This window comes from Anopheles maculipalpis, chromosome X (assembly GCF_943734695.1).
Source record: "Anopheles maculipalpis chromosome X, idAnoMacuDA_375_x, whole genome shotgun sequence".
In the NCBI taxonomy this organism is placed as follows: Eukaryota; Metazoa; Arthropoda; class Insecta; order Diptera; family Culicidae; genus Anopheles; species Anopheles maculipalpis.
In genome coordinates, this window is record NC_064870.1 from 916261 (window position 1) to 929999 (window position 13739).

At 40.3% G+C, this 13739-nt stretch overlaps 2 protein-coding genes across 2 annotated transcripts in view; both read left to right on the top strand.

Moving 5' to 3' along the window:
* The window catches only part of LOC126568561 (TOX high mobility group box family member 3-like), a 329113-nt gene extending 315933 nt beyond the window's left edge, over positions 1 to 13180 (top strand). The window contains exon 12 of the mRNA XM_050225068.1: positions 13171 to 13180. The gene's annotated coding sequence lies outside the window, so the exon portion shown is untranslated. The remainder of the gene's footprint in view (positions 1 to 13170) is intronic.
* On the top strand, positions 10155 to 11424 carry LOC126561243 (coiled-coil-helix-coiled-coil-helix domain-containing protein 2). The gene is made up of 3 exons (XM_050217199.1): positions 10155 to 10206; positions 10941 to 11103; positions 11179 to 11424. The coding sequence occupies exons 1-3, from the start codon at positions 10160 to 10162 to the stop codon at positions 11422 to 11424; spliced, it is 456 nt and encodes a 151-aa protein (XP_050073156.1). The 5' UTR covers positions 10155 to 10159.
* Positions 13181 to 13739: the final 559 nt, after the last annotated feature.

Sequence of the window (13739 nt, forward strand, 5' to 3'; positions counted from 1 at the left end):
CTTCTCTTCAGCCTCAAACTTCTACCTAAACGTACCCAACACAAAAGAAAAAATAGCGAACAAACGTCAATAGTTTTAATGCTCAAACGTTAATAACGGCAGGACCAGCAATCGGAAACGAACGCAAAATGGATGATACGAATCAAAGGGGGAAGCATTTAACAACCGCAACATGAAGCGAGACATCAGTTCCAACGAAAGGAAAAGGGCATAAACCACTAGCGACCAACACTATCCTTTTTTCCCCCCCTCCCCCAGACTAAACGAGCACATCCGGTGCGAACTCTGAACCAGAGTGACAACGCGTACGCTCGCCCGAGCTGTTTTTTTCTCTCTGCCACACAGTAGATGTCCAGGATGAATGCAATATCCTTGCAGACCTCCATTTCGCGATGGTTTTGTGCACCGTCTGCACACGCTCAACGCGTACTCGACTGCACTACTATGGGCAAGCCAAAAAAACAGCTCGACCCAGCTGCCTAGGGGGTGTAGGCAGCCGGCGACCGAGGGCGCTCTTGCTCGGGTTCATCTCTGCTGACCAACCATATTCGCGACACAGCACGAGCGAGTAGTAGGCAGTAGCCTATAAGTAGGAAAATAGTTTTTAATTCATATTATTACATGGCAAACTGATGGGAGTTGTCCCATGCGACGCGCTTTCCCGAAACAAAAAACACACACACACACAACTTAACCCGATGCACAGGTGGCACAGGTGCGCCAATTCTTTGACCCGCCACTTGATAATCTCGCGCATCTCGAACTAACAGCAGCGCGCATGGGGGTTTTTTTTTATTTTAAATGAGGGAATGACTACAGGCAAGGACGGCGGAGCGAAAACGGGTAAGCACATCCAGCCAGGCACATAGTAGAATAACAGGCAGAGTTAATAAAGGAGGAAGAAAAACAACGCGGAAGGAAGGAGAAGCTTAAGGAAATGCAAAAATAAAAAATAAACAGATAATTCAGGATATTTTTAAGTGTCCTTTTATACTGAAAATAAAATTTTTACGTAAAAGCTAACCAAGGGGAAATGCGTTCTAAATCGATACCCCTCAAATCCCTTTTTTTCTTCGATATTGTTTTGCAGGTGCTACATCTTATTCGTTGGACTACATTACTGAGATACCGCGTCCGCATTTGTTCGTGCTCCACACCCTCTGTTGCTCCAAAAACACTTCGTTATTACATCTGGGTTTATTCTGTTTTCAATGCCCGTACCTATGTTGTAGCAACATCTTTTCTCATTATTTTCATTCTAATAAATATATACACACATATACATATAATAAAAATAAAGCTGACAATACGGCGGCAAGCCTGTATACCATGATATAAATAAATATACAAATAAATACCTCATGATCGGCTTTTTCGGTTTTATAGTTGATAGTCGACTGCTGCCACTTTCACATGAGCGCATTGACATCACAGCATTGATGCTTAACAACATAGCTTAAGACCTTCATATAAAACACTTTATACACTTAGAAATGCTCTTCAGCAAGGGAGATCGACACATACTACACAACTACTCTCTACACATTCACACACACACTACAAACTTTACGCACATTTAGATGCTTAACAGCATAGCTTAAGACCTTCATATAAAACACTTTATACACTTAGAAATGCTCTTCAGTAAGGGAGATCGACACATACTACACAACTACTCTCTACACATTCACACACACTACAAACTTTACGCACATTTAGATGCTTAACAGCATAGCTTAAGACCTTCATATAAAACACTTTATACACTTAGAAATGCTCTTCAGCAAGGGAGATCGACACATACTACACAACTACTCTCTACACTTTCACACACACACACACACACACTATACAACTTTAGGAGCTTGTGGATGCTTAAAAGCATAAATTTGGACCTTAACATAAAACACTTTATACACTAGGACATGCTCGAAGCAAAGAACATGAAAAAGAAAACTCATCTCAACTCGATACCTTATAATCGGCAGCTATCCTACGCCATTTTGTTAGGAACCATTTTGATAGATACTTTTTTGATTGATTTAGACGATTTTGATTGATTCTTTTTTGATAGATAAATATTGATAGATGATTTTTTGAAAAGTTTTTAAGATTTTGATAGATACTTTTATGATAGATATATAATATATTTGATACATTTTGAAAGATGCTAGCCGATTTCGCTGATTGCTGCAAGGGAAGAACATGAAAAAGAAAACTTATTAGCAAAACTAAACACCTTAATCATTTTACAAACAACAAAAGATCAATCTAGCATCGCTTGAAACTGTTACCGATCACTTGGGAGTCCATTTTCTTTATAATCGCGCAATCAGCGCTATAGACACATCTTTTTTCTCTCTACAGCGAGCAGGCACTCCTCACTATCGTGAGCAGATACTAAAGTGAGTAGGTATTTCTCTTTTCTCACTATAGAGAGCAGGCACTTCTCACTAAAGTATGATATAAGATTTTGCTCACTAGGCATAAGCTTTCTGGCTTTTTTCCAGCGTATTCAAAAAATTCTGTTCAATTTAAGCTTAACATCAAATAAATGTGAGCAAAAAGATCCCTCGGTAGGATAAGTAAAAACCTTAGCATAAAAATACTTTACCCACCTGGAAGTGATCGATAGAAAGGACTACGAAAAAGAGCCCGTAATCGCTTTGCAAATATCACTCAATAAAAGAACTTTTCACCATTAAAAACTAAGATTTTATATCTTTATCGCAACTGCTAGGCTATGAACGCCAAACTTTCACTCGCGTTATCAGTTTGATACTGATCCTACTGCCGGTTAATCCAAACGATCGGCTTGGCGTTGGTTCGATTCAATTCTAGTGCACACATACTAATGCAGCTAAACAAAAGAGCAAAATCGTCAGCACGAGTACGCTCGTACGAGCTACATCCTGTGTTCGTATCTGTGGGTAAAGTTGACTAAGTATCATGTGCTTTCTGGTTTTTTCCATCGTATTAATCGAAAATTGAGAGCAAATTGCTGTAGAATTTAAGCTTAACATTAAATAAATGTGAGGGAAAAGATCCCTCGGTAGGATAAGTAAAAACCTTAACATAAAAATACTTTACCCACCTGGAAGTGATCGATAGAAAGGACTACGAAAAAGAGCCCGTAATCGCTTTGCAAATATCACTCAATAAAAGAACTTTTCACCATTAAAAACTAGGATTTTATATCTTTATCGCAACTGCTAGGCTATGAACGCCAAACTTTCACTCGCGTTATCAGTTTGATACTGATCCTACTGCCGGTTAATCCAAACGATCGGCTTGGCGTTGGTTCGATTCAATTCTAGTGCACACATACTAATGCAGCTAAACAAAAGAGCAAAATCGTCAGCACGAGTACGCTCGTACGAGCTACATCCTGTGTTCGTATCTGTGGGTAAAGTTGACTAAGTATCATGTGCTTTCTGGTTTTTTCCATCGTGTCAAACGAAAATTGAGAGCAAATTGCTGTAGAATTTAAGCTTAACATTAAATAAATGTGAGGGAAAAGATCCCTCGGTAGGATAAGTAAAAACCTTAACATAAAAATACTTTACCCACCTGGAAGTGATCGATAGAAAGGACTACGAAAAAGAGCCCGTAATCGCTTTGCAAATATCACTCAATAAAAGAACTTTTCACCATTAAAAACTAAGATTTTATATCTTTATCGCAACTGCTAGGCTATGAACGCCAAACTTTCATTCGCGTTATCAGTTTGATACTGATCCTACTGTCGGTTAATCCAAACGATCGGCTTGGCGTTGGTTCGATTCAATTCTAGTGCACACATACTAATGCAGCTAAACAAAAGAGCAAAATCGTCAGCACGAGTACGCTCGTACGTGCTACGTCCTGTGTTCGTATCTGTGGGTAAAGTTGACTAAGTTACATGTGCTTTCTGGTTTTTTCCATCGTATTAAACGAAAATTGAGAGCAAATTGCTGTAGAATTTAAGCTTAACATTAAATAAATGTGAGGGAAAAGATCCCTCGGTAGGATAAGTAAAAACCTTAACATAAAAATACTTTACCCACCTGGAAGTGATCGATAGAAAGGACTACGAAAAAGAGCCCGTAATCGCTTTGCAAATATCACTCAATAAAAGAACTTTTCACCATTAAAAACTAAGATTTTATATCTTTATCGCAACTGCTAGGCTATGAACGCCAAACTTTCACTCGCGTTATCAGTTTGATACTGATCCTACTGCCGGTTAATCCAAACGATCGGCTTGGCGTTGGTTCGATTCAATTCTAGTGTACACATACTAATGCAGCAAAACAAAGATATAATACCGTTAGCACGAGGGCGCACGCACACGATACATCCTGAGTTCTAGTGATGGAAAAAATAAAATTTTGAAGAGAAAAATAAAATAAATAAAACCGATTCCAGAATTGAGAATCGACTCCAAAAACCGATTCCGCAGCTAATTTTCGGAATCAATTTCTGAAATTATTTTAGCTAGCCGGATCGATTCCTAGTAAAATTTTATTTTTCCCATCACTAGCACCCAGGATGAACCGTGTACTTGCGGGCTCATGCTACGGTATTGTCTGAATTGTTGAGCTGCGTTAGTATGTATGTAGTAGGATTAAATCGAACCAACGCCAAGCCGATCGGTTGTATTAGCCGACAGTAGGATCAGTATCAAACTGATAACGCGAGTGACAGTACGGTTTTCATAGCTTGGCAGTAACGATAAAGATATAAAATCCTAGTTTTTAATGGTGAAAAGTTCTTTTATTGAGTGATATTTGCAAAGCGATTACGGGCTCTTCTTCTTAGTCCTTTCTATCGATCACTTCCAGGTGGGTAAAGTATTTTTATGTTAAGGTTTTTACTTATCCTACCGAGGGATCTTTTCCCTCACATTTATTTGATGTTAAGCTTAAATTCTACAGCAATTTGCTCTCAATTTTCGTTTAATACGATGGAAAAAACCAGAAAGCACATGTAACTTAGTCAACTTTACCCACAGATACGAAAACAGGACGTAGCTCGTACGAGCGTACTCGTGCTGACGATTTTGCTCTTTTGTTTAGCTGCATTAGTATGTGTGCACTAGAATTGAATCGAACCAACGCCAAGCCGATCGTTTGGATTAACCGACAGTAGGATCAGTATCAAACTGATAACGCGAATGAAAGTTTGGCGTTCATAGCCTAGCAGTTGCGATAAAGATATAAAATCTTAGTTTTTAATGGTGAAAAGTTCTTTTATTGAGTGATATTTGCAAAGCGATTACGGGCTCTTTTTCGTAGTCCTTTCTGTCGATCACTTCCAGGTGTGTAGAGTGTATTTCTAAGGTGATATCCGACCGACGGATCTTTTCCCTCACATTTATTTAATGTTAAGCTTAAATTCTACAGCAATTTGCTCTCAATTTTCGTTTGACACAATGGAAAAAAACCAGAAAGCACATGTAACTTAGTCAACTTTACCCACAGATACGAACACAGGACGTAGCTCGTACGAGCGTACTCGTGCTGGCGATTTTGCTGTTTTGTGTAGCTGCGTTAGTATGTATGTAGTAGGATTAAATCGAACCAACGCCAAGCCGATCGGTTGTATTAGCCGACAGTAGGATCAGTATCAAACTGATAACGCGAGTGACAGCACGGTTTTCATAGCTTGGCAGTAACGATAAAGATATAAAATCCTAGTTTTTAATGGTGAAAAGTTCTTTTATTGAGTGATATTTGCAAAGCGATTACGGGCTCTTTTTCGTAGTCCTTTCTATCGATCACTTCCAGGTGTGTAGAGTGTATTTCTAAGGTGATATCCGACCGACGGATCTTTTCCCTCACATTTATTTGATGTTAAGCTTAAATTCTACAGCAATTTGCTCTCAATTTTCGTTTGACACAATGGAAAAAAACCAGAAAGCACATGTAACTTAGTCAACTTTACCCACAGATACGAACACAGGACGTAGCACGTACGAGCGTACTCGTGCTGACGATTTTGCTCTTTTGTTTAGCTGCATTAGTATGTGTGCACTAGAATTGAATCGAACCAACGCCAAGCCGATCGTTTGGATTAACCGGCAGTAGGATCAGTATCAAACTGATAACGCGAATGAAAGTTTGGCGTTCATAGCCTAGCAGTTGCGATAAAGATATAAAATCCTAGTTTTTAATGGTGAAAAGTTCTTTTATTGAGTGATATTTGCAAAGCGATTACGTGCTCTTCTTCGTAGTCCTTTCTATCGATCACTTCCAGGTGTGTAGAGTGTATTTCTAAGGTGATATCCGACCGACAGATCTTTTCCCTCACATTTATTTGATGTTAAGCTTAAATTCTACAGCAATTTGCTCTCAATTTTCGTTTAATACGATGGAAAAAAACCAGAAAGCACATGTAACTTAGTCAACTTTACCCACAGATACGAAAACAGGATGTAGCTCGTACGAGCGTACTCGTGCTGACGATTTTGCTCTTTTGTTTAGCTGCATTAGTATGTGTGCACTAGAATTGAATCGAACCAACGCCAAGCCGATCGTTTGGATTACCCGGCAGTAGGATCAGTATCAAACTGATAACGCGAATGAAAGTTTGGCGTTTATAGCCTAGCAGTTGCGATAAAGATATAAAATCCTAGTTTTTAATGGTGAAAAGTTCTTTTATTGAGTGATATTTGCAAAGCGATTACGGGCTCTTTTTCGTAGTCCTTTCTATCGATCACTTCCAGGTGTGTAGAGTGTATTTCTAAGGTGATATCCGACCGACGGATCTTTTCCCTCACATTTATTTGATGTTAAGCTTAAATTCTACAGCAATTTGCTCTCAATTTTCGTTTGACACAATGGAAAAAAACCAGAAAGCACATGTAACTTAGTCAACTTTACCCACAGATACGAACACAGGACGTAGCACGTACGAGCGTACTCGTGCTGGCGATTTTGCTGTTTTGTGTAGCTGCGTTAGTATGTATGTAGTAGGATTAAATCGAACCAACGCCAAGCCGATCGGTTGTATTAGCCGACAGTAGGATCAGTATCAAACTGATAACGCGAGTGACAGCACGGTTTTCATAGCTTGGCAGTAACGATAAAGATATAAAATCCTAGTTTTTAATGGTGAAAAGTTCTTTTATTGAGTGATATTTGCAAAGCGATTACGTGCTCTTCTTCGTAGTCCTTTCTATCGATCACTTCCAGGTGGGTAAAGTATTTTTATGCTAAGGTTTTTACTTATCCTACCGAGGGATCTTTTTGCTCACATTTATTTGATGTTAAGCTTAAATTGAACAGAATTTTTTGAATACGCTGGAAAAAAGCCAGAAAGCTTATGCCTAGTGAGCAAAATCTTATATCATACTTTAGTGAGAAGTGCCTGCTCTCTATAGTGAGAAAAGAGAAATACCTACTCACTTTAGTATCTGCTCACGATAGTGAGGAGTGCCTGCTCGCTGTAGAGAGAAAAAAGATGTGTCTATAGCGCTGATTGCGAGATTATAAAGAAAATGGGCTCCCAAGTGATCGGTAACAGTTTCAAGCGATGCTAGATTGATCTTTTGTTATTTGTAAAATGATTAAGGTGTTTAGTTTTGCTAATAAGTTTTCTTTTTCATGTTCTTCCCTTGCAGCAATCAGCGAAATCGGCTAGTATCTTTCAAAATGTATCAAATATATTAAATATCTATCAAAAAAGTATCTATCAAAATCTTAAAAACTTTTCAAAAAATCATCTATCAATATTTATCTATCAAAAAAGAATCAATCAAAATCGTCTAAATCAATCAAAAATGCATCTATTAAAATGGTTCCTAACAAAATGGCGTAGGATAGCTGCCGATTATAAGGTATCGAGTTGAGATGAGTTTTCTTTTTCATGTTCTTTGCTTCGAGCATGTCCTAGTGTATAAAGTGTTTTATGTTAAGGTCCAAATTTATGCTTTTAAGCATCCACAAGCTCCTAAAGTTGTATAGTGTGTGTGTGTGTGTGTGTGAATGTGTAGAGTGTAATTGTGTAGTATGTGTCGATCTCCCTTGCTGAAGAGCATTTCTAAGTGTGTAAAGTGTTTTATATGAAGGTCTTAAGCTATGCTGTTAAGCATCTAAATGTGCGTAAAGTTTATAGTGTGTGTGTGAATGTGTAGAGAGTAGTTGTTTAGTATGTGTCGATCTCCCTTGCTGAAGAGCATTTCTAAGTGTATAAAGTGTTTTATATGAAGGTCTTAAGCTATGCTGTTAAGCATCTAAATGTGCGTAAAGTTTATAGTGTGTGTGTGAATGTGTAGAGAGTAGTTGTGTAGTATGTGTCGATCTCCCTTGCTGAAGAGCATTTCTAAGTGTATAAAGTGTTTTATATGAAGGTCTTAAGCTATGCTGTTAAGCATCTAAATGTGCGTAAAGTTTATAGTGTGTGTGTGAATGTGTAGAGAGTAGTTGTGTAGTATGTGTCGATCTCCCTTGCTGAAGAGCATTTCTAAGTGTATAAAGTGTTTTATATGAAGGTCTTAAGCTATGCTGTTAAGCATCTAAATGTGCGTAAAGTTTGTAGTGTGTGTGTGAATGTGTAGCGAGTAGTTGTGTAGTATGTGTCGATCTCCCTTGCTGAAGAGCATTTCTAAGTGTATAAAGTGTTTTATATGAAGGTCTTAAGCTATGTTGTTAAGCATCAATGCTGTGATGTCAATGCGCTCATGTGAAAGTGGCAGCAGTCGACTATCAACTACAAAACCGAAAAAGCCGATCATAAGGTATTTATTTGTATATTTATTTATATCATGGTATACAGGCTTGCCGCCGTATTGTCAGCTTTATTTTTATTATATGTATATGTGTGTATATATTTATTAGAATGAAAATAATGAGAAAAGATGTTGCTACAACATAGGTACGGGCATTGAAAACAGAATAAACCCAGATGTAATAACGAAGTGTTTTTGGAGCAACAGAGGGTGTGGAGCACGAACAAATGCGGACGCGGTATCTCAGTAATGTAGTCCAACGAATAAGATGTAGCACCTGCAAAACAATATCGAAGAAAAAAAGGGATTTGAGGGGTATCGATTTAGAACGCATTTCCCCTTGGTTAGCTTTTACGTAAAAATTTTATTTTCAGTATAAAAGGACACTTAAAAATATCCTGAATTATCTGTTTATTTTTTATTTTTGCATTTCCTTAAGCTTCTTCTTCCTTCCGCGTTGTTTTTCTTCCTCCTTTATTAACTCTGCCTGTTATTCTACTATGTGCCTGGCTGGATGTGCTTACCCGTTTTCGCTCCGCCGTCCTTGCCTGTAGTCATTCCCTCATTTAAAATAAAAAAAAAACCCCATGCGCGCTGCTGTTAGTTCGAGATGCGCAAGATTATCAAGTGGCGGGTCAAAGATTTGGCGCACCTGTGCCACCTGTGCATCGGGTTAAGTTGTGTGTGTGTGTGTGTGTTTTTTTTCGGGAAAGCGCGTCGCATGGGACAACTCCCATCAGTTTGCCATGTTATAATATGAATTAAAAACTATTTTCCTACTTATAGGCTACTGCCTACTACTCGCTCGTGCTGTGTCGCGAATATGGTTGGTCAGCAGAGATGAACCCGAGCAAGAGCGCCCTCGGTCGCCGGCTGCCTACACCCCCTAGGCAGCTGGGTCGAGCTGTTTTTTTGGCTTGCCCATAGTAGTGCAGTCGAGTACGCGTTGAGCGTGTGCAAACGGTGCACATAATCATCGCGAAATCCGATGTATCGAAATGGAGGTCTGCAAGGATATTGCATTTATCCTGGTCATCCTGGTTGTTAGGGTGGGTACGCGTTGTCACTCTGCTTCGTACCGGATGAGTGAACCGAAGCACATCCTCGGGTTTCTTCTCACTGTGGTGAGAAGTGGCAGTTTTATCAATCTCACCCCTATTTTGAAAATTTTCTATACACCTTGGTAGAAACGCTTTGCACAGTCATGCAGGCATCTGACGTTTCGGTACAACCAACCTGCACGCCTATATTTATCGCTCTGTCCGTCACAACACCGTCTGTATTTGCGAACTCCCAGTCAAAGCGTACAAAAGCAAGGAAAGACGTGAAGTGCTCCAAGTGAAGATTGCAGCAAGTGGGTGCTACTAGTTCAGCTCGTTTCAGTTCTGTAACTCAATATCTCCAATCAACGACAGCTTACCTAACTTAAGTGTTTAAAAACGATTCACAATGCCACGTCGGGGTCGTACCGCTTCTCCGCCACCAGCAGCTCGCAGGTATGTATTGACTTTCCCTTTATGTTGAGGTTAGGAGAGATTTGCCGATGTTTTTCTATTTGCCACCGAAGCCTACCCGTTGGCTTCAGGCGTGGTAATCGTCTGGAAAATTGTATTGTTACATAACGCCACATGCTTCACAATATTCTGCCTACCGGAGAGAGGAAAATAGAAAAAAAGTATTTGTAGGAAAATAGTACATTCTTAGGAGAATCCGGTGTAATCTGTGTTTCCGCCAAGGAACAACTCGTGAAGGGATAGTTCTATGATGAATAGTTGAGTACAGCAAAAAAAAAAAGGTGGCGTGATGCTGTGCTGGTTGCATGACAGCTGTGTTGCGTCAGTAAATAAGGAATATGCTGAAAAACAGTCATCAAAGTCCTTGTTTTCTCACGCAGCAGCAGCAGCATATATTGCACCACATTTCATAATGCGATGCAATAGCTTTTCAAAAAACGATAAACACATTAATCATGTGTTGTTTTTTTAGTAGATGTATCGGTAAAAAATAGCGAGCAGATGTGTGTGTGTGTGCATAGCATGATGAAACATCTAGAAGATTCCGGTGTGTCGTCTAGCCTAGAGGATAGGAGAAGAAGCGATGACACACATGTTTTTCAGACCCATTTTTATTTTCTCCTGTTGACCATGACCTTTGGAAGGGTCCGAATTCCGCAGTCGTTAGTTTATTTTGCAAAACACATCCTAACAAGAAATTCCCCACTACTCGCTAGGGCGCCCATGGCAGCTGCACCAGCACCGGCACCAAAGCAGCCCGTTGTGCAGCAGGCAGCACCGACCGCCGTTGCCCCACCGATGGCCGCTCCATCGCAGGGCCCCGGGCTGATGGCTCAAATGGCCGCAACGGCCGGCGGTGTTGCCATCGGCTCTGCAGTGGTAAGTATTGCTCGCGGACGAGCGATTTCAATGTGCATTCAATGTTCACCGACGGTCTTGCGTTGCTATTTGCAGGGCCACACCGTTGGGCACGCGCTGACGGGCATGTTTTCGGGATCGGATTCGAAGGAACCAGCGCCGGTGGCAGCCGCCCCACAACAGTACGCACCCGCGCCCGCCCCCCATCAAGCCGGCGAGACAGGTCCGTGCGCATGGGAGATGAAACAGTTCCTATCCTGTGCGCAGAACCAATCCGATCTGACGCTGTGCGAGGGCTTTAACGAGGCATTACGCCAGTGCAAGGTGCAGCACCACATGTAACTTCAGTGCAGCATTGCTGTTTAAAACCAGCCAGTCGAAAACAGAAGAAATTGCTAGAAAAAATATTGTATACATTCGTTGAAAAAAAAAAAAACAACGATAATGGGTAATTTAATTTGTCCTTAGATCACACAAACCTGATCCACAAACCGATCGGAACCAATGATGGACATAATGTGATGTCTGACGTCACCAACAGGAGGGCACACGGGCTTACCGGGTATAAACGGTACGCCGAATGTCCCATACATTTAGGTTACATTTTATTGCTTTCTTGTAGATGTTGCATTAGTGTTTTTAGAGGATGGTGTAGCAGGACCATTTAGTCGAAATAAAGGGAGTGCACACCGAGGGAGCAGTGTGTGTGTGTGCCACCTGTGTAAGCCAATAATCTAGTGGGTTTGTTCGATGCGTTTAAATGGTAAATATATGTTGAAGCATTGCTTGCAAAATCGAGAAACTTTTGTGCTTCATTGTGAAAGATCCTGTCTAATATTAAATAGCGGCAATCTTTCTCATTATCTTACCCCCCCATCCCCCCCACCCCTCTCAAACAGAACATACTTACACTGATGTTGGGGGCATAATTTTTGTCATTGCATTTATTGATTTAACGTTTTAGCGTATCCGTTTTTGTTGTTTATTTTCGATGAAATTGAATGAGTAACTAACTGTACACAGCGGATGTCTTACTTATATTTGTAGCCTTTCCTGCATTCTACACACAAACACACACGCACGGACACGCACGTCACGTGTCACGTGCCACATCCTTTGCCTTTATATTTGCTCATCTGTTTTTAATTTTTCACTTCGCTCCAGTTCTACCTAGCCTATATACATGCACGGGCATATATGCACACAAAAAAAAAAAAACACACGCACAATTGTTTAACACGTAGCAGTTTAAAATATGAATAACATTAATCGGGGAAGCGAGGGGGAACAGGGTGGAGTTATTTTGAAATGCACAGTTCAGCTTCCTTAGCGTTTTGCACGCTAAAACTTTGACTATACATAAACGCAACAGAAAAAAAAACATATAAAAAAAGAAGAAAAAAAGACAATTATCAATCACAAACATTGTCCTTCGTTAGACAACGTAGGGTGATTGTATCGGCACCAGTGGGCCGCAATGTCAGCTTGCAATATTTGAGTCAGTATTAAGGATTTGGTGTTCCTGGGGGCATCCCAATTCCCTCCCATCGAGATCAAAGCGGATAAAATATGACCACACAGCAAAGCCGATTTGGGGCAGCAATCAAGGGGGGTTTTTTTTTCAAGTTTCACGGTTTGGTTTTGGTGGCTTGTATTTGTTTCTTCTTTAAGATCACTACAAGGGAACGGTTAAATGGGATTTTTGTACACCGGTCCTGCCGTTTGAAGACCGTTGTCGCCTCAAAAGAGATCGATTGCATTGCCGCTCTAATCAGTCCCAGTTTGCAAACAGTTTCGTGTGTGTGTTGCATGTTAAGTGCCATTGCCAGAGGCTTTTGGAGGCCATGGGTATACCGGGCTAGTATAAGCATGGATATGTGGCGTTCGCTAGGTTGGAATGGTAAAAAAGTACAAAATTAAAAATGCGAATAAGATCAGTAGTTTGTTCATGGTTTTTGACTAGGGGATGTTAGAAAAAAAAAACAGAAGCAGCATACTTTTCTAACCAAATCCGTTACCGGGGAGGGGTGCAGGCAACGACGAACGCACTTGCAGCCAGCTGAGCATTGGCATTTTTGGTTCGCATACGACCCTTTCTTGCGGGTCGCACGATACGATCTTACGTCGATTTAAGGTCATAAATTATGTTAAAAAAAAACAACGCTAAAACACATTCCATACTAGGAATGTCAATTTTGCTACAAACATGACATTTTATAAGCAACATAACTTACAAAAAAAAAGGATTAAAAACAGAATAGAAATTGCGGAAACGCAAACACGAACTGGAAAATCAAAATGACGAACCTGGCGTGCAGTAATTGCTTGAGGGGAGGGGGAATACATGAGGGATTATTTGCTAGATCCAAGCAGCATGCTTTTTTTAAATATCTTTACATCATTGCACCAGTATTATTACTGTTGTTCAAAACGCGAATTCACTAAACGAGAGCGAGTGGTGGGGCGAAACAAAACCCAACGCTTTCGGCGCACTATACACATATAAGTTGATCTGTTATATCGGTCTAATATGAACAGGGTGTGGGGGGGGGGGGGGCGGGTGAGGAAAAAAGGATAAAAATATGCTGACTGTTTTTGTGCTTGCCTGTCCGTCCTTACCAGCGCGCCGTATTTTCCACATTTTAACTAAATTATGA

Coding starts and splice junctions, on each gene's coding strand:
- LOC126561243 (XM_050217199.1), top strand. CDS start 10,160: ATGCCACGTCGGGGTCGTACCGCTTCTCCGCCACCAGCAGCTCGCAG. Junction 10,207..10,940: donor CCGCCACCAGCAGCTCGCAG/GTATGTATTGAC, acceptor ACTACTCGCTAG/GGCGCCCATGGCAGCTGCAC. Junction 11,104..11,178: donor TTGCCATCGGCTCTGCAGTG/GTAAGTATTGCT, acceptor TGCTATTTGCAG/GGCCACACCGTTGGGCACGC.